Source organism: Sorex araneus, chromosome X, assembly GCF_027595985.1.
Source record: "Sorex araneus isolate mSorAra2 chromosome X, mSorAra2.pri, whole genome shotgun sequence".
NCBI classification, from domain to species: domain Eukaryota; kingdom Metazoa; phylum Chordata; class Mammalia; order Eulipotyphla; family Soricidae; genus Sorex; species Sorex araneus.
Genome location: NC_073313.1, coordinates 57533799 through 57560681, shown reverse-complemented (window position 1 = coordinate 57560681; position 26883 = coordinate 57533799). Strand labels below are relative to the sequence as shown.

The following is a 26883-nucleotide window of genomic DNA, read 5'->3' as shown; positions in this document are numbered from 1 at the left end:
GAAAATGGAAATTAATCACAAAATAGAAAGCAGAGAAATGCTCATATACCGGAAAACATACTATTGAACAATCTTTCAGTCACAGAGGAAATCAAAGAAGAAAGTAAAAAATTTCTTGGATTCTAACAAGAATGCACATGTAAGCTATCAAAAGATATGAGACACAAAATAAAGTTTTCTTCATTGAGCATTTTCTCTTCTGAAAACTACAAAAACACTACAGATTGTTATTTGACAAAAATAAACTATCAATCCATAAAAAATATGGATGGAAGTATAATACAAAATAAAAGAAATGAACCTTAACTTTTAATTTTTTTTGGCTTTTGGGTCATGCCCATTGATGCTCAGGATTTACTCCTAGATCTGAACTCAGGAATTAATTCTGGTAGTTCTTGGCAACTATAAAGGATGCCAAGGTTCGAACCTGAGTTGGCTGCATGCAAGGCAAAGAGTCCTACCCTCTGTACTATCTCTCTGGACCCTAACTTTATAATATTATGTCTATGACTTTCCTTAAAAGACAAAACCTTAGCAATGAAGTAAACTTCAGTGGTTGCCATAGTTTAGAGACAAGTATAAAGTAAAACCATGACATTATAGTGTAAGGAAATATTTAGGGGGTGATATAGCTATGTCATGCCATGAACTGTGGTAGTAGCAAAATAAAGACAGTTGATAAAATTTGTAGAATTTTTCACTAATGATAGACCTATTTTACTTTTTACACAGGAAAAGGTCTTTGTTATACCACTAAAGAAGTGAAATTAGAATATGGTAGCAAATTATAGCAATAAACTCCTATATTATAATTAAAGAATGTTGATCTCTTACGATACAATTGATTTCTAGCCACACCACATTTAGGTGTTTGTAAACTCTACAAAATTGTGCAACCCCTGGATAGCACTGGATCCAAAAAGAAGAGGTAGTACAACTTCTGGGAAGAGTGAGCCCTGATGAGCACTACAATCATTACTTGGTTGCCTCAATTAATGAATATAACCTTTACCAGCACAAGTGTGAACACCTCAATGAACTTTGTGGCCAAGGGTGCTAGCTCTGCAACCTGATGTATGAATCCTGGAAAGCAGCAATATCAATAACAATGTCGTTATACCCCTTATACATTTCATAGATGAGTCAGAATTTTGAAAGGACTTATGGGAAATGATACTCTAAGTAAAATGTCTAGGGCTGGAGTGCAGATATTCTACCTAACACTCCAGTGTTCATGTAGCCATCAATTAGGGTTTGTTATTTATATTTCTGCAGGAAAGAATAGAGACAGTTGTTCACACAGCCAAAATTAACAGAGCTATACAGAAAACATGCACTTTCATGAGATATGGACATGATACTTTACAAAAAAAAAAACAAGATCGTTGCCAAAAAGTTTGAAGCAGAATTTGGGAACTTCTACCTGTCTGGGACACACTGTTGGTTAGAAAGCTGCTGAATGGATTAATGGATTAATGGAGAAAGCTAACTCATCCAGGTTCCTTCCAACTGAACATAAGCTCCAGTCATCCACACCATGTCAGAGTCCCATTCTATTATGGACACCTTGACAACTCTACTCACCTCACACATTCAAAGCCCTGCCATAAATCCTCAGGTATGCCCCATATATCCAGAATGACCTTACAACTTCCCACCACTTGAAAGTGAGACTAGAGGACACTCACACAGGTCTATGGGGCCCACATTCAACTCTGGTCCAATAGTTCTCTTGTACCATCCCAGGAAACAAAGCACCAGGAACCCGGGGCCAGGACCAGTGATGTGTAAGGCTCTGTATCTGAAATCTGGCACCAATCCACAGAGCATTGTTTGGGAATGGACCAACAACTGGTCAAACTAAAACTAACCACTAGCTAATGTAGCAGCAGGAGCAATAATAAGATGAGAGAATTCAGTTGTGTCAACAGAAGGATGTATAAAAATACAGTAAAACCACTTATATCAGACCTTTATAAGCTGCCTGAAGATTTTAGAGCAATAATAAATGATAATATTGATTTTTTTTTGCTTTTTGGGTCACACCCTGCAATGCACAGGGGTTATTCCTGGCTCTGCACTCAGGAATTATTCCTGGAGGTGTTCAGGGACCATATGGGATGCTGAAAATTGAACCCAGGTGGGCCACGTGCAAGGCAAACACCCTACCCGCTGTGCTATCGCTCAAGCCCAATATTGATTCTTAATGAGTTTAAAATGACATTTGAACATATAATGACTAAGTTCAAAGAGTAATGAAAAATTAGAAACTCCTTAAAATAGAAGCAATGAATCCAAAGAATAAAGTACCAAGTCCTAGAAACAGTTTTGTTGAAGTTGGAAATAAAATCAGTACACTTGAAGATACAGTAAATCGCTTCATCAAGAAAGAAAAATCAATTTAAAAGCTTTTTTAAAAAAAGATACACAACAATTCGTACTTTTTCTTTCTTTATTTTTTTATAAGTAAGTCACCGTGAGAGTACAGTTACAAATTTACCCATCTTCGTGCTTGTGTTTGCCTCATACAATGTTCGAGAACCCATCCCTTCACCAGTGTCCATTCTCCACCACCAAGGAACCCAGTATCCCTCCCACCCTCCAATCCCGTCCCCCCCAACCCCACCCCACCCCACCTCTGTGGCAGGGTATTCCATTTTGTTCTCTCTCTCCTTTTGGGTGTTGTGGTTTGCGATAGGTGAAGTCATGAACTTTGCACATAAGTGGATCAACATGGAAAGTATCATGCTAAGTGAAATGAGTCAGAAAGAGAGGGTCAGATATAGAAAGATTGTACACATCTGTGGAATATAAAATAACAGAGTATGAGACTAACACCCGAGAATAGTAGTATATAATACAAGGAGGTTGGCTCCATGGCTTGGAAGCTGGCCTCACATGCTGGGGGAAAGGCAATTCGTATTTTTTCCTTGAGAAAATTTCTGTTCATTTCCATCCCCCATTTTTTGATGGGGTTGGGAGTTTTATTCTTGTAGATTCCAACCAGTGCCTTGTATATCCTTGATATCAGCCCCTTATCTGATGGGTATTGGGTGAATATTCTTTCCCATTCTGTAGATTGTCTTTGTATTTTGGTCACTGTATCTTTTGCAGTGTAGAAGCTTCTTAGTTTAGTATAGTCCCATTTGTTTATCTCTGTTTCCACTTGGTTGGTCAGTGACATGTCATCTTTGAAGATACCGTTAGCTTCAATGTCGTGGAGAGTTTTGGCAACCTTGTCTTTAATGTACCTTATGGATTCTGGTCTGATGTTGAGGTCTTTAATCCATTTTGATCTGAATTTTGTGCATGGTGATAGGTCTAGATCTAAACCCATTTTTTTTACAAGTGGTTGTCCAGTTATGCCAGCACCAATTGTTGAAGATGCTTTCTTTGCTCCACTTCACATTTCTTGCTCCCTTATCAAAGATTAAATATTCATACAATTAGGGTTGTGTGTTGGAATGATATAAGCATGAAACTATCATTAACACTATTGTAAAATCACAGTACCTGAATAAAGTTTTTTTAAGAATGGCCAAAGAGGGACTGGAATGATAGCACAGCGGGTAGGGCATTTGCCTTGCACATGGCCGACCCAGGTTCGATTCCCAGCATCCCATATAGTCCCCTGAGCACCGCCAGGAGTAATTTCTGAGTGCAGAGTCAGGATTAACCCCTGTGCATCACCGGGTGTGACCCCCTAAAAAAAAGAATGGCTGAAGAATCTGGAGGTATCCTGTCAGAAAGAGACTAATATGATATTATCTCATTCGTCTGTTATATAGAGACAAAACAAGAGAATAGATAATATAGTGATGGCAAACCGTTATCTTGAATTACAAACCTCAGATTAGCATGAAGGTGGGAGAAATATATGGGGGAAATATGGAAAAAATATGGGACTAGAGGAGACAAAGGGAAAGAGGTGGAAAGTTTCAGGCATTTTGGTTGTCGTGAGTGCAGTGACTTTGTACATCAGTACAATAACCATTAACATTATTGTAACCACATTACATAAACTAGATAGGGCATTTGCCTTGCATGCAGCCGATCCAGGTTCGATTCTTCTGCCCCTCTCGAAGAGCCCAGAAAGCTACCGAGAGTGTCCCGCCTGCACGATAGAGCATGGCAAGCTCCCTGTGGAGTATTCGATATGCCAAAAACAGTAACAAGAAGTCTCAAATAGAGATGTTACTGGTGCCCGCTCGAGCAAATCGATGAACAATGGGATGACAGTGACAGTGGCAAGAATAAAAATTTAATCAAAAACCTTTGGTCCAGAGCCATAATGCAGGGGTAGGACATTTTCCTTGCATGTGGTTGACCTAGGTTCTATCCCTGACATCCCATCTAGTTCCCTGAGCACAGAGCCAGAAGTAATCCCCGAGAACCACTGTGTGTGGTCACCTCCAAAAGACCCCCAAATTTTAGAAATGTCAGAAATTACTTATTACTGATATCAATAATAGTAGTAGGAAGAATATAAAATATGGTGAGAAAAATGCAATAGTCATTAATTAGCTGAGAATAAGTGATATTTCAAATAACACCTAGGGAAATGCAGTAAGATTGAGCACTTATTTTAGGGAGACTGATAGTACACCTCTCCATCAGAGTCTTTGTTGATAACAAATGAAGAATCTATAGTCCCATTATAGAAAGTTTTAGGCATATCCAGTAGTCAAGAAAAGATCCTAAATTATACCTGTAGTATATAACTAAGAACCATAAGAACACATGGTGTGATTTCAATGGTGTAATATTTGCCACATTTTTGTTCAAATTATTCTTTGAAAGGATTCAGTATCCTAAAGACCCTAGAGAAACTCAGGATGAGTTTTAGGAGTGCATTCACTTTTGATGTGAAGAATCACCTAATGCATCAGCCTTCAACCTCCAGTCTACAGACCAGAGTCAGATGTAGAAAGGTTGAAAAACACTGGTATTCAGTCTTGGTTATAAGTACCATCTGTAGACCCATATGCAGCACATGCTTTGATTTGTAGGTGTAAAATGGTTAAAGAATGCTGACCTAATAACTTCTGTTTTGTGGTAACAAGCTTCTGAGAAGAGTCTTTGGATAATACATCATGGAATCACTCCTGGTTAAAGAGAATTTCCTCCACAAAAGAAACAATATAGAAAATACTCAGTTTTCCTCACAATTATGAGAGTAGGATTGTACCCTGATTTAACTTGTAACAGCATATTGAGAGAGAATGGAACATAGCAAGTTTTTCACTGGCATCTAAAGTCAAATGATATCATAGAGAATGGACCAAACAAGGGGCCCCTCCCAGTTGTAGTAACATCATATCCCTAAATCATATAACCGGTTACACTCTGGTACTTCAATCAAAATAAAATTTTAAATGGACCCCACCAGAAAGTCAAGATACCCAAGAGAAGAACCAAGTTGTCAATCTATTTCTTCCCCTGAATACCCTGGTCTCATTACTCACCCTCCAAACTAGGACCTTTGGAAGATCACCTAAACGGTTTCTTCCTTTCACTGCCTAGATTGGAGAAACCCATATAATGCAAGTTAGTTGTGCCTTCTAATAAACTCTGATATTAATTCCCTTTATCTGTCATCATTGTCATACTTCTACTTCAGGTCACCACTGTCATTAGCCTAAATAAGGGCACAGTTTATAATCAGTCCTTTACTTAACTCTCTCCCTTCTCTGACAACCCATTCCCATAGCACTGTTCTGACTTTATTAATTTCGTGATATAAACCATTCAGTTATATATAAATCTCTGACTTTGGGATAAAGTTCAATCAGCCTTTTATATTACATAATTATTTATTGAGGCAAATTTTGTTTTTTATTTAATGAGAAAGAAAGACATGAATAACTTTGATTTCAACTAAACATTTTAAAGCATGAATATAAACACAGTTCTGTTTTATGTTATTCATTTAAAAAAAACTAGTAAACTCACCTGTCCCGAAATTTCTGCACCATCTGAGACACCTTCCTGGGTTCCCTGGGCTGAGGAAGCCCTATCCAAATCCCTCTGTAATTCAGGTCCTGCTCCCAAGAAACCAGAAAACTGACACTGGCCTCTGGTGTGTGTTAGTGTGTCAGTCATCCCCACCAATGTCAAGGGTATTTGAGTCTTATATATTTGCTCAGATATGTCTATTTTAACCCTTCTATACAAATGGATATATTAGACACTGAACTGCATGACAAGTGAAACAACATTTGGAGGGCACAAATATTGCTTGCTGGAAAATACAAATTAGATCAGACCTAAGATATCTGGAATCTCAAACTCAAATTGCAGCACTCAAAAGTCTTTAGGAACAATAATGAAACAAAAGATTTCACCTATTCTGACAAACAGGTACAGAAGTCCTGACCAATAATTGAGCTCAAATAAACTCTCAAGCCTTATTGATGAGGAAATCAAATCATTGCTCCATATAATGGCTATGGAACTAAGGGAATCACTGGAAGAAAAAAATCAACCAAGTTAAAGATGAACTGATCCAGGCTATCAAGAGTCCTACAAATGGAACTGAAGGAATGATGAAATTTGTTGCAACCTGGTTGGAACGGAAGATATCATGTTGAGTAAAGTTAGTCAGGAGAAGAAAGAAATCATTTAAAAGTGCTTTGAATAGTTTGCTAGTTTTGTAGAAATCTTTATCCCTGGTTTCTTTATAGAGGATGATAACATAAGATGAAAAGTTATTCCCTTTTGAAGCATAATTATTTACCTACATATCAAAATATTCTCATTTTTATGAACATAATTTTACATGGGTTAATAAGAAAAATATATTTAACTATACTTAGTGAAAAAGTAAAGGTTGAAATTTTTCTTTATATTCTTATGAATCTCCAAAAGTATTCAGATAACATTATATATGTATCCACTTATTTGATAGAAGTTGATGTTTATTAAAGTTTTATTTTAGGGTCTGGAGCGATAGTACAGAAGGTAGGGCATTTGCCTTGCACGCAGCCAACCCGGGTTCGATTCCCATCATCCCATATGGTCCCCTGAGCACGGCCAGGGGTAATTCCTGAGTGCAGAGCCAGGAATAACCACTGTGCATCGCCAGGTGTGACCCAAAAAGCAAAATAAATAAATAAATAAATAAAGTTTAATTTTAAACGTTATCCAATTAAAATAGAGGGAAATTAAGAAGGAAACTGCCATTGAGGCAAGGGGTGGGGGTGGGGTGGGGTGGGGGTATCGGGAGGGATACTGTGACATTGGTGGTGGGAAAGCTACATTGGTGGAGGGATGGGTGTTCGATCATTGCATGACTGAAACTAAATCATGAAATCTTTTTAACTGTATCTCATTGTGATTCAATAAAGATTTTTAAATGCTATCCACTTAAAATTATAAAAGACAATTTGAAATATAAGGTGTAGTTCATTTTATTTTAAAATTAATTGTCTCTGAATCTTTCATCACCTACTATCATTGTACAAATGTTCAATTTTCTTTGAAGTTCTGCTTCAATGTTTTTAATTCATTTGTACTGATAGATCCTTAGAAAAGATTCAACATGATTGACCATATCCACACAGTGACCAAGCTCATTGAAGTTTCGAGAGAGTTCAAGATGCCACTCTGTCTAACGTTCATTGATTTAAAGAAGGTCTTTGATTCTGTTGAGACTGAAGCGGTCATTGAAGTCCTAGCCAAACCGGATGTTCAAACTCATTACATCAGGATTATCCATGAGTTGTATTACATATTCACCACCAGGATCTCACCATTCTACAAGGAAGCAATTATCGACATAAAGAGAGGTGATCACCATTGGCAGGGTGATACTATTTCACCGAAACCCTTCAGTGCCACCCTTGAGAACATCATGTGATGACTGGAATGGGAAAGAATGGGAGTTAAGATAGACGATTGGCAACTACACCACCTCCGCTTCGCTAATTACATTGTTCTCATAACACCAAACATTAGCCAAGTGGCACAAATGCTGGACGACTTCGACCGTGAGTGTGGGAAGGTTGGACTGCGGCTGAATTTCACTAAGTAAATATTCATGAAAAACAAATTAGTCCCTGACGTTCCGTTTGCTCTCAACAGAATGAACATCTCTGAATGCAGCAGATATGTGCACCTGGGTCGAAAACTCAACATGAGGAATGACCTGGAGCCAGAACTGTGCAGGAGGAAGAGAGCAGCATGGAACACTTTCAAGAGCGTTGAAGAAGTTGTTAAGGGGATGAAGAACCTCCAGCTCCGGGCACATCTTTTCAACTCCACCATTCTTCCTACACTAACATATGCCTCAGAGACCTAGGCCCTACAAAAACAGGACAAGAACGCTATTCAGGTATCACAAAAATGAATCAAAAGAGTTATGCTTGGAATATCACATTTCACTCAAATGAGAGAAGGAATCTGGAGTTCCGACCTCCATCAACGATCAAGAATCAGAGACGCTGTCTCGTTTGCCAAGGCGTCAAAAATCAGATGGGCCAGACATGTAATGTGATTTAGAGATGACTACTGGACTAGAGCTGTTACCTACTGGATTCCACGGGATGTCAAAAGACCGCATGGCCGCCCACCTACAAGATGGTCAGACTTCTTCGTCAAAACCCTGAACAAACAGTTTGAGGCTCCTTGTGTTCCTGGAGTGAGAGTAAATGCCATTGAGCTACACTAGCATGTGACAGGTACAAATGGAGACATTACTGGCACTGGCTCAAGAAAATAGAAGATCAATGGGATGATAAGTGATACAAGTGATTTTTTAATGGACTGGAGCGATAGTATAGCGGGTAGGGCGTTTGCCTTGCACGCAGCCTACCCAGGTTAGATTCCTTGGTCCCTCTCGGAGAGCCGGCAAGCTACCTATAGTATCCCACCGGCCTCGCAGAGCCTGGCAAGCTACCCATGGCATATTTGATATGCCAAAAACAGTAATAACAAGTCTCACAATGGAGACGTTACTGGTGCCCGCTCGAGCAAATCAATGAACAACGGGATGACAGTGATACAGTGATACAGTGATTTTTAAATTAATTAATTAACTATTTTAAACCAGCAATGCTCAGGGGTTACTCCTGACTCTGCACTCAGGAATCACTCCTGGTGGAGCTCAAGAGACCGTATGAGATACCAAAGATTAAACTCAGCTTAGTTGTGATGCAAAGTAAGTGCCCTATCTGCTGTACTATCACGCTAGATCCCCCAATATTTTTCTAAAATAAAATAACAATGTTATTTTCCTTTCCTTTTTTTCACTCCTAGTAGAGACAAGTCATCCTTGTTCTGTGTGCATATATTGCTCCACTATGGTTTTATAATTTATTCCTGTTACCACCATGCCTTGTATTAGCAATTCATCTGTACATTTTATATAAACTTTATTTCTTTTAATCTTTTGGAAACACTGAGAATAGCTCACAACCTAAGTCTTGCTTCTGATTTCACTGTCACTGTCACTGCCATCTCATTGCTCATTGATTTGCTCGAGCGGGCACCAGTAACGTCTCCATTTTTAGACTTGTTGTTACTGTTTTTGGCATATCGAATATGCCATGGGTAGCTTGCCGGGCTCTGTCATGTGAGCGAGATACTCTCGGTAGTTTGCTGGGCTCTCCGAGAGGGACAGAGGAATTGAACCCAGGTCACCTGTGTGCAAGGCAAATGCCCTACTGCTTTGCTATTGCTCCAGCTTCTGATTTACCCTTTGAAAAAAACTTATTGGAAGCCACAATCTGAGATTGTACTGTGTTTAAGTATCACTGTATCACTGTCACTGCCATCCCGTTGTTCATCGATTTGCTCGAGCAGGTGCTAATAACGTCTCCATTCGTCCTAGCCCTGAGATTTTAGCCGTCTCTCTTTACTCATCCTTCCCAATGGTATCACACTGGAGGCTCTTTCAGAGTCAGGGGAATAAGATCCATCATTGTTACTGTTTTCCGCATATTGAATATGCCACGGGGAGCTTGCCATGCTCTGCCATGTGGGCGGGATACTCTTGGTAGCTTGCTGGGTTCTCCGAGAGGGAGAACTTGACAATAAGAGGTCATGTGACTGCAAATGTGGCCACTCTCTTCCAGGAGCTTTGTTTTATAAGCACCACCAGATATGGCCCCCAAACAAAAACAAACAAAAATCTGTATTTTGAGTGACTGTTCTCGAACATCCAGTGCCTGACATCAGAAGGGGCCTCAACTCCCTCTGGACCCCACCACCACCCCCAGCCTTGAAAACAGCATGGCTTCTCAAACAAAACAAAACAAAACAAAACAAAACCAAACACAATATAGCCCCACACCGGGGCCTGGCCATGGCAAAGATACTAGTGCATGCTTGTTCCCAGAAATATGAAGCCCACCGAGCCCACAAAGCCCCACACGGGCCTGCATGGTCAGAACAAACAGGCTCCACACCTGGACACATGCCCACCACTGGCGGTGCGGACAGGTGTTTAAGTACAACCTCTAATATACCCAGGTTCCTATGCATAACCACCATACCTTTGTCAAGTGCAACAAATGTTCATTCAGAGAAAGGAATGACATCACATTTCACTTCACTTCTCAGTTACTTATTGTGCAGAAGACAATCTAACAATAAATATGCACAATCTCAGATTGGTTTATGTGTAGACCTTGCTAATAGAGGCTTTGGTAGGTTACTGGTTAAAGAAATTTCAGACAGACAGAAAACATTTGAAAGATAATTAGTTTACCAGATTGCATTCACACTAAATTTCATCAGAATTGAGAAGCCATTTTAAAGAAGAGAAATGATTTTATATTCCCTTAAGCACAGATAGTCACAAACAGCAAAGCAAATAAATGAGAGAAAAAAATGAACAGGGGAAATTTATTTCATTCATTATAGATGATGCATACCTATTGTATTTTCAGGGAGACTCACAGCAACCCTGGCAGACAGACTAAAGAAATAAGTCTCCTTTTGTAAGAAAAATAAATCAGAGGACATGGTCTTAAGTGAATTCACAGAGTCAAAGGGGGTGAGAAATTATATGGGCTGGGTCTATATTGATGTTCCAAATTGTGCTAAATACTTCTTCCTTTCCATTCTTACAGATGTGCAGACTACTGGACGACGTTAGATGCAATTCAGTTGACAAGTGTGCTTACAGAATAAGACATAATACTGCATTCTAAAATTTTTCATTAGATGTGCTTATATCCTATTTCACACCTTACCAAGTGCTATTAGACAGGGTAAAGATAGGGCCACTTCCCACACTAAGATTATAAATTGAGGTCCTTTCAAGCAAACATTTATTCTATTTCAGTCAAACCAGTACAAAATTTCAGGTATGAACAGCCACAAAAAACAATTTTTTCATATTATATTCATTTCACACCCATCTTTCATACTGCTTAAAACATCTGAGAGGAAAATCTTGTGCTACCTATGGGATAGCTATTTTTCATTTCTCATCTCACTTAATTCTCACAACCTTCTGAGGTTAGTACTTAAACTCAGCATTATAGAAAAAACAGATTTGGAGGTGAAATAATTTGTGTGATATAATAAATAAATATTACATTGAAAAGTTAAAGGATGCTTGCTCTAAACTCCTTCAAACAAAGCAAAAAATGGCACATTTCCCTTTTGGGTAAATGAAAAAAACTTCAGGGAAGAAGCCTGTAAGGAGATGAAAAGTAGCTGAAAAGAGAAGAAAGATATTTCGGACACGGGAAACAATGAGCATATTCCAGAATAGATGCAACTCAATTTCCTCTGAATTGCATTGTACCCAATGAAAGGAAGCAAAAAAAAATTAGCTGTTTAGGTAGACTGGAGCCTAGAGACCCTGAAGTCAACAGGAATTCATCCAATCACCCTGCCTCTCCATCCCTATGGCAAGCTCCTAAAGCTGTCTTGCTTCCATTCTAATTGCTTTCTAAACTGAGTGGTTAGACAATAGTCTGCATTTTGTGAAGCTATGAAAATCCAAGTCAGGAGACAAAGTGAAGAAGGGGGGGGGGCAATTGCCTTGCATGTAGCAGACCTGTGTTCAATCTCTGGCATTCCATAAGGTTCCCTGAGCCCCACCAAGAGTGATCCCTGAGCACAGAGCCAGAAGTAAACCCTGAGTATAGATACGTATGACCCCCCCAAACAAAACAAAATAAAAATTCAAGTATATATATATATATATATATATATATATATATATATATATATATTGCTTTTTTGGGTCGAACCTGGCGATGCACAGGGATTACTCCTGGCTGTGCACTCAGGAACCACCCCTGGCAGTACTCAGGGGACCATATGGGATGCTGGGATTCAAACCTGGGTCGGCCGCGTGCAAGGCAAACGCCCTACCCGCTGTGCTATCACTCCAGCCCCCCAAGTAGATTTTTTAAATAACTAAAATTCACGTACCTCGACAAAACGTAAAAATTAAAATATTAAAATAAAATAACGTTACAGGTAAAAAAATCCAAGTCGGATCCAGACAGTTCCCTCCTCAATTATTCCAATAATATATAACGTTTTAAAGGCTCTTCACCTCTGGTACACTGCACTATTTTGCAATCACATCTTTCATTGCTCCGTATTTTAGGAATAACCAATTTATCTGGTGTATACACGAATTTTCTGTGAGAACCAGGGAGTGAACAAATGTAGTAAGACAGGATAGAAGATCAAACCAGATATTTCTCTACCTCTGTCAACACATACACATGCACGCACACAACTTTCAGTGGCCTGAAAAAAATATAGAAATCCTTCGCGATTTATTTTCTGTCTGCATTCCCTGCCCTTGCCAATCAGGCTGTCATTTTTAACCTAGTCCCACCCCAGCCGGACCCGCCCTTTTCACCCCCTCCTCTGACAACGGAAGTCTGGGTGGAAGAAACGCCCACTTCCTTTTTGTTGTTTTGTGAATGCGTGGCAAAAGAGGCGGGGCCAATTTTGCCGAGTTTTCACCGGTGCCTGCTGCTGGGGCTGTCGGATTACGTGGGAGAGATCTTTGTCGTTAAGAACTTCTGTTTTGTTGCTGCAAAGACTATTAATGTCGATGACTTCAGTGGTGAAACTTTCTTAAGGTAAAGAGAGTCGTTTTCTGCATAGGCTAGAGTCATCCTTCCCTCTGATTGCTGCAGGCTCTACCTCTTTAGCTGCAGACATGCCGCGGGGTCGGAAGAGTAGGCGCCGCCGTAATGCTAGGGCCGCAGAAGAGAACCGCAACAATCGCAAAATCCAGGCCTCAGAAACCTCTGAGATGCCTTCCGCTGCCTGTCTGGTCCCGAGCACACCTGACGATGGTCTGAGCAGCCCAGAAGACGACCCCGGCACTCCAGAGGAAACCTCCAGCACCCTGGAGGAAGTCTCAAGCATTACTCAAGCACAAAAGCCCTCGGTAGCCCGGAGCAATTTTCAAGGCACCAAGAAGAGTCTTCTGATGTCCATATTGGCCCTGATCTTCATCATGGGCAACAGCGCCAAAGAGGCCCTGGTCTGGAAAGTGCTTGGGAAGTTGGGCATGCAGCCCGGCCGTCAGCACAGCATCTTTGGAGATCCCAAGAAGGTTGTCACAGAAGAGTTTGTGCGAAGAGGCTACCTGATTTATAAGCCAGTGCCTCGTAGCAGCCCAGTGGAGTACGAGTTCTTCTGGGGACCTAGAGCACACGTGGAATCCAGTAAGCTGAAAGTCATGCATTTTGTGGCAAGAGTTCGTAACCGGTGTTCCAAGGACTGGCCATGTAATTATGACTGGGATTCGGATGATGACGCAGAAGTTGAGGCCATCCTCAATTCAGGTGCTAGGGGTTACTCTGCCTTTTAGGGAAATCTGGGTCAAACCCTTGGGGGAGGTTAGAAAGAGCATCAAAGGTACCCAAGGAGTAGATCATCTGAGTCCTATGTTGAAAATGACTGGGAAGTCCGGGGTGGGGGGTTGTTTATTGGGGACATTGTATTTGGTATTTGTGATCAGTGCTAATGTTTAACTGCGAATAGATCATTTTCTTTGGCTACTGTAAATGTTTATTAATTTTAGTACACTATGTACACTATTAATGTCACAACAGTATAAAATCTGACACCTAAGCAGATATTTTTTGTTTGTAATTGAATTTAGTATAACAGTGTGGTGAATATTATGAAATTAAATATGTACATCAGAATTTGGGATCTGCTACATATTTTATGTATAGAATATAAGCTACATTGAATGTATAGAATACATTGAAAGTTTGAATTAAGCAGAATATGTGAGAGAAGGAAAGAATTTGATTTATATTAAGCATTTCTGAAAAACCTGTTTGCTATTGTGTAAAGAATGTATTTCCTGTGACATGGATTAGTTATTGAAGCACATAGAAAAATAAAATGATAATGATAAATAATGTTTTTTAATTAATTTACCAATAAACAACCACTCATTATGGCTGAGGTACAAATCCAGGTTCTGGGGATAATACTGACCACACACTCCTCAATTCAAAAGAATTTTCTAGATACCATGGGAGAGATGAATATATAAATTAGCAGTGTGATAAATGCTGTAATAGAGAATGAGAATGAAGTGCTACGAAAATGTAGAAAGCCTTAATGCAATCTCTGCTGGGAGAGTTTAAACAAAAGTGGATTTAGAGATGTTTAAATCACCACAGAATACTTGAAAGGGATGCTCAAGCACACCATGAAAATATTTATATTAGGTATTTTTGATAATTAACCGAGTTGAGAGTGGAGACGTTGATCAAGAAAAGGAAAACATCATAGGTTATAATGGAAGTAGAAAAGAATTAAGTGAGCTTGAGAGATAGGGCTGTTTGTAGGAGAAAGGACATTATGGAATATCCAAAAAGTACAAAGATGGTACAGTCAGAGAAGTCTTGCATGAGATGGTAACCTGAGGCCTGAAAATAATATTAAACATAAGGAAGGGAGTACATAGGGAGAAACTAAAGACAGGAGATATTAAGGTAAGAACATATATTTCACTAAGTCATTAAGGGGGACGTGGCTAAAATAAATGAATGGAAAAGGTAACCAGGGCAGAGCCTCAAAGGGTGGCAGTTATATCTGATTTTAATGAACATAGTAAATGACCATAGAATAATTTTGAAAAATCTCTCAAATGGAAGAGATTTATGGATGAGACAGAGAAAAATTTGTGGCATCCTGGCACTTCTAACAGAAACTGTGATTTGTTAGTACTAACAAATCATTTAAAAATGCACATGCATGCCTGTGTTAGGATGCACATGTTTTAAGTGTGGAATGGAGAGATAGTACAGGGGTTAAGATGTAGTATCTCAAGGTGTATTGCCTTTCACCCTGCTGCTTCCAGTTCTATCCTGGCACTACATATCCCTCCCCCCAACACTGTCAGCAGTGATCCCTGAGCACAGAACTAGGAATAAGCCCTGAGCACTGCCAGGTGTAGACTGAGTCACCTCACTCCAAAAGGTGTGTGTTAGGACTAACATTATTTAAATGTGTATGTATATATGTGTGTGTGTGTCCACAAGACAGTGGAGGCAAAAATAGCATTCTGACTCTCTTCTGGCCAGGGAAATTTATAGAATTACCCTGAGAAGGTGACCCATAGTGTTATGTTATCTGGCATCACTTTCCTTCCATTCTTTCAGATTTCATACTTCATTATTTCACTGTACCAAGAAAATCAGTGCCTTTATACATATATTTCTATCAAGGGGCTTCTGAATCATCTACTTCATCCTGTAGCAAATCTGGAGATATGGGAGTCAGTCTCATTCATTGCAGTTACAGGCAAACAAAGAAACTAACACTGAAAGAAGAGCAGGCTTTAAGCAGCATTGTAAAAAATTGCCAGAATTCCTGAGGGCCTCAGCAAGGTGTTCCATAGTATGATGCAATGAATTGGGTGATCTGTTCTGTTTCAGCACAGAAGCAATTAATGGACACTTTTCCTGCCTGGGCCTGAAAGTTAAGTATGTCTTCCAACGCTCCTATCCACTAGCATCCTACATTGATACCACAAGATTTACCACTCATTTGATTAAGTAAAGGCTGAATTAAGGTGGAGGAACTTCCAAGTGACTGTGAAATGAATGACAAGGCTAAGGGAGAGGCAAGGGAAGAGACATTTGAAGGTGGTGATAAAAAGATACTATTACTGTATTCACATAAATTCTTTAGTTTTGTGCAGTTTCCAGATGAGATACAAGCTGGGAATGGCTAGCCATGTAAATCTGCTAGTTAAGCTGTTCCCTTTTCATCAGACTTTTCACAAAGTAAGTTAAAAATTTTCCCACTTTAGTAACTAGGATGTCTCTAAAATATATTGGGTTTCTGGGTCCTAGAACACTCCAAATTTTTCTTTATTATATTTTTTATTTTTTAAATGCTTATTGGATTCTATGGTTTAAAGTACTACTTATGGTTTCTCATGGACATGATTTCAATACCATACCAATAGCAATGTAGCCTTTTTACTCCCCCAAGGACTTCAACATCATTCCCTCTAAGCCTCTTCCCCCACAGCTCAATTGTGTGGATCAATTCTCCCATTATGTTGCCTTTACACCTTTGTTGCTATTTTGCTGTTTATCTTTAAGTCCAACATATGAAGGAGTTCATTTTCTATCTATCCCTTCTTTCTGACTTCATGATGTACTCTAATTTGATCTATGTTGCTGTAAATTACATGATTTTGTTGTTTCTTATAGCTGCATTGAATTCTAATGTGTATTTATACCAAACTTTCTTAATCCAGTTAGGCATGTAAATCAAAGTACAGCAATGAACATAGGTGTGCATATATCCTTTCAAATTGGTGTTTTTGTGTTTGGGAAATACACAAAGTAGTAGTATTGTTGAATACTAGCCAAGAAGTAGTATTTTTGGATCATATGGGAGTTCTAGTCCTATTTTTTTGTTAAATCTCCAAATTGCTTTCCATAGAAGCTGAACCAGATGACATTCCCAACAATCCTGGATGAGGGCTCCTTTCTCACCACAACCCTGACAATTATGGATATTTTCCAGATTTTTTTAAAAAATATGCCCTTATTTGTCTGATTTTTATTATTTTTTATTTTTTTAAATTTTATTTTATTAGTGAATCACCGTGAGACAAAGTTACAGACTTACAGGTTTTCATGCTTACATTTCAGTCATACAATGCCCATCCCTCCACCAGTGCCCATTTTCCACCACCAATAGTCCCAGCATCCTTTCCACCATCCCCACCCTGTCCCCTTCACCCCACCCTGCCTCTGTGGCAGGGCATTCCCATTTGTTCAGTCTCTCTTTTTGGGTGTTGGGGTTTGCTACAGAGGTATTAAGTAGGCATCTTGTTTGGTCTATAGTCTATTTTCAGCCTGTGTCTTCTATCCTTAGTGAGCCTGCCTAGCACCCTTTGCTTGGTGATCCCTTCTCTATTAGAGCTGCTTCTTCACTTAGCATGTGAGGTCAGCTTCCAAGCTGTGGATTACTCCTCTTGATACTTATCTCTACTATTCTTCAGTGTTAGTCTCCCATTCTGTTACTTTATATTCCACAAATGAGTGCAATTTTTCTATGTCTGTCCCTCTCTGACTCATTTCACTTAACATGATACTTTCCATGTTGTGAATTATATGCGAATTTCATGTCTTCATCTTCTCTAACAGCTGCGTAGTATTCCATTGTGTAGATGTACCAAAGTTTCTTTAGCCAGTCATCTGTTCTCAGGCGCTCGGGTTTTTTCCAGATTCTGGCTATTGTGAACAGTGCTGCAATGAACATATAGGTGCAGATGTCACTTTTACTATACTTTTTTGCATCTTCAGGATATATTCCCAGAAGTGGTATTGCTGGGTCAAATGGGAGCTCAATTTCTAAGTTTTTGAGAAGCATCCATACTGTTTTCCAAAAGGGCTGAACCAGTCGGCATTCCCACCAGCAGTGAAGGAGAGTCCTTTTTTCCCCACATCCTCTCCAACAGCAGTTGCTTTTGTTCTTTTGGATGTGTGCCAGTCTCTGTGGTGTGAGATGGTATCTCATTGTTGTTTTGATCTGCATCTCCCTGATGATTAGTGATGAGGAGGATTTTTTCATGTGTCTTTTAGCCATTCGAATTTCTTCCTTGAGAAAGTTTCTGTTCATTTCATTGTCCCATTTTCTAAAGGGGTTGGATGTTTTCTTCTTTTGAAGTCTAACCATTACCTTGTAAATCCTTGATATCAACCCCTTATCCGATGAGTATTGGGTGAATATCTTTTCCCATTCTGTAGACTGTCTTTGTATTCTAGTCGCTGTATCTTTTGAGGTACAGAAGCTTCTCAGTTTAAGATAGTCCCATTTGCTTATCTCAGTGTCCACTTGCCTAGTCAGTGGCGAGTCCTCTTTGAAGATACCTGTAGCTTCAATGTCATGGAGGGTTTTGCCAACCTTGTCTTCAATGTACCTTATGGATTCTGGTCTAATGTTGAGGTCTTTAATCCATTTTGATCTGACTTTTGTGCATGGTGTTAGGTATAGGTCTGAGCCCATTTTTTTTGCATGTAGCTGTCCAGTGTTGCCAGCACCATTTGTTTTTTCCCAAATTTTTTGATATTTGCCATTCTCACAACTGTGAGATGAAATATCACTGTTATTTTATTTGTGTTTCCCTAATTATGAATGATGAACACTTTTTCATATGCCTGTTGGCCATCCACATATCTTCCTGCTAATATGTTGTTTTACCAGGAAGGCTGAGATTCCAAGCAGCCTTGGGGAAGTATTCTATCTTCCAACTTCACCACAGCCCAGGGTAAAAGTGAGAAGGAGCACTCTGGGGTAATATGAGGAGGTATTGTAAAATAAAGTTGTTAAATCATCTGGGGGCTAGATTGAGATGTTCTGTTATTTTTATTGTTGGAATCCCAATCAATAGGTATTTTTTTCTTTTTGGGTCGCACCTAGGGATGCACAGGGGTTATTCCTGGCTCATGCACTCAAGAATTACTCCTGACGGTGCTTGGGGGACCACATGGGATGTTGGAAATTTAACCCGGGTTGGCCGTGTGCAAGCCTTACCCACTGTGCTATCATTCCAGCCACTCTATAGGTATTCTTGAAGGATTACTATAAGCAGTTTAAGTATTTTGTCCCACCACAATTATGTATTCCTTCATCATAAAACATTTCCAAGAAACTTTACCACTCTAAACACTCCATCAATCCTCAAATCCTAGATATTTCATAGAGAACCAACCAAACAGCAATCTTTGTGTAACATTACTTGCAGATACTGTTTCCAATCTAGAAGGGAGAACGGTAAAAGCCTATGAGCAATAGGCACTGGGTATCTGTCCCTACAAAAGGCCAAGCTGATAAGGCTCTTCCTTGTTCCAGTGTTTGACTATAGTCTCAGTAATCAGATGCAGAGACATTGTCCATGATGAAAAACATCATGAATCTGCCTAGGCTCAAGTTCACTGCTGCAAAGTGGGTGGCCTTTAGGATTTCTCTGTCTCCATCACTTAACAGAAGCATAGAATTTCAGTTTTCTGTAGAAAACAGTTTTGAAATGGTGGTAAATGTGGTGGAGCCAGTGGGGGGCAGGATGGGTGGCTGAGGATGTACTGAGACCTGAACACATGTTACTTGAGGTCTCAGGTCATATAACATCTAAATATCAAAGAGTTAATATGATTTATTTAAAATTTGTATGAGGATCTTTGGGCAAGAAAGTGGACTCAGTTCAATCAAAACCATAAAAACATAATAACATGGAAGCGATCAGAACTTGGATAAGAGCTTCTGGAAAGAAAAGTGGACTTAAGCTAGTGCTTCTCACCATTCAAAAGGCAATAAACAGTTATAGAGGGTGATTTGGCGGGGAAGGTACAGTCCATGAACAACTAGTGAAAAAATGTCAACTTCTGCCTCAGCTCCTGTGACACACCACACCCTTTGAAACTTTATATTAAAAAGTGGAGCATGTGAAAGAAACATGTGAAAAGTGCCAAATATCTCTCCTAAAATTGTGAGAGAGAAGACTGTTGATTCATTCCTGGTCTACACAATCCCAAAATAACAAGATCTACATCATTTTAATGGTGTAGCACTGTAGCACTGTCGTCCTGTTGTTCATTGATTTGCTCGAGTGGGCATCAGTAACATCTCAATTGTGAGACTGTTGTTACTGTTTTTGAAATATCGAATAGGCCATGGATACCTTGCCAGGCCCTGCCTTGTGGGCAGGATACCTTCGGTAGCTTGCCGGGCTCTCCAAGAGGGACAAAGAAATCAAACCCTGCTCGGCCACGTGCAAGACAAACGCCCTATCTTCTGTGTATCAGTGTATTTAACTAAATATTTATCTATTCACTCCTTCAATACACATTTGGAAAGGTCCCTTTGTGCCTGCCATGGTTCCACTGATCTGAGATATATATGAGAAGAAATCACAAGCTATTTTGCGCAAAATGAAATAAATGTTGGTAAGCTTTCAATTTTATTTATTTATTTTGGTTTGGGGGCCACACCCAGTGATGCTCAGGGATTACTACTGGATCTGCATTCAGCCATTATTCTGAGCAGTGCTCGGGAGACCATATGTGATGTCAAGGATTGAATATGGGTCAGCAGCATGAAAGGCAAATGTCCTATCCATCTTCGGTTATAAGCTTTTTAACTAAAAAAATTATACACTGAGTTAGAAAGTTATAAGTAATTAATCTGTATGAAGGAAGGAACATTGGTAAACTCTCAAAGACTTGAGGTAGACTGAAAAATGTTAGGATAGGGACACTAGGTGTAGCTCAATAGTAAGGCATAAGCATTAGAAATGGTATCATTCAGGAAAAAGGAAGAAAAAATAAGGAAGGAAGGGAGGGAAAGAGCAAAGAAAGAAAAGGAAGGAGGAAGGAAGGAAGGAAGACAGCGAATGAGGGGAGGATGAAAGGTGAGAGAGAGGAGAAATGCAAGGAGAGAGAGAGAGGAGGAAAGAGGAAAGAACTGAAGAAAGGGAATAAAATAGAGGGGAAAAAAGCAAAGAAATGAAAATTCCAGGAGGAATTTACACTCAATAGTAGATTAGGGGCAGAATAGTCCTAATTGGAAACATAACATGTAACAAAGAAATGAAGATCAGAATTTTTGCCTTGCTGATCTAAAGAGGAGTTACATGCTCAGGCAGTGCAAAGTTACATGCTCAGGCAGTGCAAATAAATCAGTGCAAAGATATTGTCTGCCATGAAGACAGTGGGAGGGTGGGAAAGGTGGGGGTGTACTGGGGATATTAGTGGTGGGGAATGTGCACTAGTGGAAGGATGGGTGTTTGATGATTGTGTGGTTGTAACTCAGACACGAAAGCTTGTAACTATATCTCATGGTGAATCAATAATTTTTTTTAAAAAAAGACTGAAAGGCTGAGGAGTGCCAAATAGGTTTAAGGAAGGATGGCAAGTTGGATGAGTCTAGCATGAGTGGGCAAAGGGAAATAGAGGAGATATGTGCTGAAAATAGACAAATAACCAAACATGATGGCCTCTTAGTATCTGTATTGCAAACCATAATGCACAAAAGTAGAGAGAGAGAACAAGTAAGAAATTGTCTGCCATAGAGGCAGGGGGTGGGGGTGGTGGGAGGGATATTCAGGACATTGGTGGTGAAAAATGTACACTGGTTCAGATTGGGTATTTGATCATTTTATGACTGAAACTCAATCATGAAAGCTTTGTAACTATATCTCATGGTGATTCAATAAAAAATAAAATAAATGATAAATTTAAAAAAAATTTAAAAGTAAATAGGGTGAAGGTAATACCAGAGGAATTAATAGTAGTTATGCAGTAATCTTACATGTTTTGGGGTTTGATAGGCCATATTAATATATCAGGACCTTGTTTTGAGTGAAATGTAGGAGATAGGAGGATGGACATAGTGAAGGATGAAGGTGTAGCACATATGAAGATATGAAGGAAAATAATCATGTTGATCACCCACTTTTTTGAGAATAGAGTGAAACAGGCAAGGACAGGAGTAAGGAGTCCAAGTAGAAAGCTATTGCTTGAGGTTGTTTGGTTTTCTTGCTTGTTTGAGGACTACAACTGGCTATATTCAGGGCTTATTCATGTCTCAGGAAACCACTTGTGGTGTTGTGAATAGAACCCAGGTTGGCTCATGCAAAGCAAGCACCTTACCCACTGTACTATCTCACTATCTCACTGACCTGATGATAGAACTCTGAATCATCCTAGTAATAGCAGATATGGTGAGAGCTTCTCAGTCTCTGGATATATCATGAAGCTGAGCTATTATAATTTCTGATAGCCTGGTTGTGGAGCATTAGATATGAGTCAAGTATTTGCCTGAGCAGCCAGTAGAATGAAATTGATATCAAATCATTTGGGGAATACCTTAGTTGGAACAAGCTTTTAGGTGGGGGAGGAGATCAGCAACTGAGTTCTGGGCATTATGGATTAAGATATCTCCTAGACATCTATGTGAGTTAAGTAGGCAGCAGTATAGACAAGTAAACACATAAGAAATCTGGCTGAAATACTGTGTTTAAGATGTACAAATGGGGGCTGGAGTGATTACACAGCGGGTAGGGCGGTTGCCTTGCACGCGGCTGACCCGGGTTTGATTCCCAGCATCCCATATGGTCCCCTGAGCACCACCAGGAGTAATTGCTGAGTGCAGAGCCAGGAGTAACCCCTGTGCATCGCCAGGTGTGACCCAAAAACCAAAAAAAAAAACAGTGAAAAAAATAAGATGTACAAATGGCATTAAAAATTCACAAGTCTGTGCAAAACTGACAGGGAGTGATTATAAAAAAGAAGAGCAGATCATATACAGGGGTCTGTGGTGTAAAGTGATTGGGATGAAGAGAAGATAACAGGAACCATTTGAAGAGACTGTGAAGTTGTCACTAGTAGAAATAGAAGGAGAGCTGAGTGCACTGACAGTTCATGAAAGCAAAGTTTAACAAGGGAGAGCCAAAGATGAACTGATGCCAGGTGAATAAAAGAACAAATGAGAATGCATCATTTATTTCAGCAATTCAAGGGTCTCAACTGACTTGACAAGAGCACATTCGTGGGAAGGGAGAAGTCTGAATATAGAGAAATCTTAAAAGAAGTTTTGCTGCAAAGGGAAGCAAGGAATTCTGGTAGAATCTGGTGGAATTAGGGGAATATTTAGTTCAGATGGGAAAAATAATATTGTACTGAAGGGAAATGTTGGTGGAGATGAGTGAAAGCAATAGTGAATGACCACACGATAGCCACAGTCTGTATGCCTGGGATTCTTTCTCATTTTCCTGTATGACACTGCTATTTTGGTGTTGGAGGACATTATTTATCGGAGTCTGAGAGTCAGAGCTGTGTAATTTTTGACTTTTAAAAAGCATCCCCACCTGTGAAGGTTGAATCCAACTCCAAGAGAAACATATACTCCAAAGTCACAGTACTGTTTGTTCGTTGTCATGTAGAACATACTAACTTCCTAAGCCTAGTCTCTGGAAGTCTCTTGGACATTAACAACTATGATCAAACAAAAATTCCACTGTTTTATTTGGTACACTATTCTATGAAATGTTTTTCATACACATACACACCCAAACATACACATACATATATGAAAAAGCATATCCATGTGAGCTCACATGCCCTCACACAAAAACCCACAGGGTCTGTTTGGTTTGTTTGTCCTTCTGGGTCTTCCTCTGGTCTGCTTCATTCTTTCATCCTCCTTCTCCATACAAAACTTGTCTGCAAAAGATCCCATTCTTATATGACCCCAAGATTGATGATGAGATGGGGTTCCATCTACAGAGTAAGTTTGAGGCCTGATAAGGTTTTCACATTTTGATCTTTTGGTCACAGGGAGACAGACTTATCCTGGTAAAATCATTAATATAGCTGATCTGGAAATAGTGAGAATGAGGACAGACTCTATGAAAATGAAGGAACAGAGGAAGGAAAGTGACAGTGGGGCCTTTTGAGACTTGAATTTGGTGGATAGGCTTATTTTATAGATGAGCTTCTCCAATGCACACAACCCATCTTCTAGCAGCCCTAACCTAAAGATAACAATGAAGGCATTTAGGTGTCCACTCCCCTGAAGATGGACATTTAGTATCATTTTATTGTTTTTTTTTTTCTTTCAAACAAAGCTTTACTTAACATGGTTGGAACTGCATTCCTCCTCCAAGGACAAGCTCTTTCACATGCTTCCCAGCCCTGAGGCAGCAACTGCAATAAAGGCAGGAACTGAGTGAATATTGAAGCATCTTGGCTTACGTGATTCTCCAAGGTGGATACCAGTCAGCAGGTTTGAATAATTGGCACCTTTGAAGTCCAAATAAGATAAGTTACCAATGGAGCAGCAGCTGAGATAAATGATGCAAGTTCTGTGGAAATATGCTGATCTCAGACTCAGGGCATATAATCAATATCTTTGTTTTTTAGTTTTAGGGCCACACCCAGTAATGCTCAGGGGTTACTCCTGGCTCTGCATTCAGGAATCACTCCTGGTGGTGCTTGGGGAACCATAAGGAATGCTGAGGATTGAACCTGGGTTGACTGCGTGCAAGGCAAGTGCCCTACCTGCTTCATTATCACTCCAGTCCTCTACCTCTAGCTTTGGTGAACACCATTAAAAACGTGATTAATGCCTGCAGATGTCTTGCAAAATTAAACCTAAGCAGATATACATAAGCTGGAATACGGTTTGTTCAAATATGATCTGTGGAGAAGAATGTTTCTCTTCTACTATTATTCTTCCTCTTTCTTCTCCTCCTCCTTCTCCTAATCCTCCTTATCTCTCAGTCATTAACCTTCAATACATTTGCACAATGCAAGCAATATGAACTGATGGAAATAACTATGGCACAGACACACAAAATACAAGCCTAAATTTGTTTGTAACATTATAGAGACTCTTGGCAAATCTATAAAACATTCTAAACATATACACTAAACTTCTGTATTTACCACAGGTTGGTAACATACTTTTGCAAAGCATTGAGCGTTTATCAACAGCACTTTCATTTGTTCTGCTCTAGTATGGTGCCTGGTCCATCAGAGACATTCAATTAGTGATGCTGTTACAAGGAAATTATTACAAATATGGCTCTTATTATGTAGCACTGTAGCACTGTCCTCCCGTTGGTCACAGATTTGCTCAAGCAGGCACCAGTAACGTCTCCATTGTGAGACTTGTTCTTACTGTTTTTGGTATATTGAATACACCACGGGTAGCTTGCCAGGCTCTTCTGTGAGGGTGGGATACTCTTGGTAGGTTGCCGGGCTCTCCAAGAGGGATGAAGGAATCGAACCCAGGTCGGCTTAACATGGTTGGAACTGCAAGGCAAATGCCCTATGCCTGTACTATTGCTCCAGTCCATGGCTCTTGATCATGAAGCAAATTAAATAACAATAAATTGCAAGTAGAATCAAAGATGAAATTATTCAATTGCTGACCAAGTGTTAAGAGAGCGGTATGACCAGGAAGCTATATAGGAGTTCAAAAAGAAGATATTATAATGGTCAAGGCATCTGATGGACCTTGACAGAAAATAATGTATAGAACTCACTTTGTAGCTTTTTGTATCTTATGACCGTACAAAATCTTTAATGCTTGCCGCACACCTTTCTTCAAGACCTAAAACTATAGAGTTTTAGAACTACTTAGCCTTAACAACATCATCCAGAGGTTACTGGTGCTATTATCTGTGTGATACTTTAAGTAGATAGTCAAGAAGATGATAATGATAATACTAAAATATAGTAAATATTTAAAAACATTTATAAATGACTGCATATGTATATTTCTAAATATTTCATGTTAAATCAACATTTAAGTCCAGTTTTCTGCACATATGTAAAACCTAGCACCATGACTTAGAGTCCCCTAAAGAGCATTATTGACCTCATCAGATGTCCTGGAAGGAGTTCCTATATATTTTTGTGTCTGAGAGTCACAAAAGGGTAACACAAATTGCTATATGACACACCCATTCACTACAGCATGCAATATTAAGGTTTTCTGAGAACTTCAGTGCAGCTTCCAAGTAAGGTAATAAACTCTATGATACAAACATTTCTCACAAAGAACTCTCTCATTCAGCTACCCAGACACAGTACCAGAGTTATGCTGCATTTTGTGCAGAGGCTGATGGTACGACTGTGCTCCCAACACTATATACAAATATGAACCCAAAAATATACTCTGGAACTCTGACAAGCCCGCACTGACTGTTGGATACTAGTACCTCTTATCTCCTTCCCTTTACTTAAGATTATCTTAAAACAAGTCCCTAATATCCAAAACAATGTGCGAAGTATTTAGAAACTCTAAAGCCCCCAAATGAGCAGTTGTAAACACACATGCATGCATACACAGTGACACATACTTATATCATCTGACACACATATATACACACAAGTAAATATTTATACATTTTTTCACACACACAAAAACATACACAATGCTCTCAGACATCTTCCACAAAGATTATAGGGCATAAATGTTGAGGTAGGTAGCATGATTATAGATCCTGAGCAGCAGTTACTAAGAGAATGTGATACCTATGACTACTAGGGGATACTGAGTCACAGAAGAAAGCATTTTCTAGCATCTAGTATAGACAACATCAAATCGAGAGACATGGAAACCTGCTCCTTAGCTACTTCTTTTCATGGTATCTGCTTTCTTTCTCCACATATACCACCACCCCTTCATAATCCTCTTGGAAAACAAATCTATTCTATATTCCTCCAAATAAGTCTCCAGAAACCCACTTCAGAACTGAGACATATGACATGTGCAGAGTTGATGAAGGAATACAAATAATCTACATGCCAGGGCAAGGAATAGGGGGAATTCACATGCAGTGCAACAGAGTGGTATCTGGAATAAAGAGGAAGATTGAGAAGTGAAGTCAGTAGAATCCAATAC

At 39.5% G+C, this 26883-nt stretch overlaps 2 protein-coding genes across 2 annotated transcripts in view; one reads left to right on the top strand and one right to left on the bottom strand.

Annotated features, from left to right (window-relative positions):
* Positions 1-26883, bottom strand: part of FOXR2 (forkhead box R2) — a 109629-nt gene that overhangs the window by 34644 nt on the left and 48102 nt on the right. The gene's annotated exons all lie outside the window — the stretch shown is intronic.
* MAGEH1 (MAGE family member H1) lies at positions 12902-14399 on the top strand. The gene has a single exon (XM_004606580.2). The coding sequence runs from the start codon at positions 13139-13141 to the stop codon at positions 13796-13798; it is 660 nt and encodes a 219-aa protein (XP_004606637.1). The 5' UTR covers positions 12902-13138; the 3' UTR covers positions 13799-14399.

Bases quoted from the DNA above. Each gene is read 5' to 3' on its own strand.
- MAGEH1 (XM_004606580.2), top strand. From the start codon at position 13,139: ATGCCGCGGGGTCGGAAGAGTAGGCGCCGCCGTAATGCTAGGGCCGCA.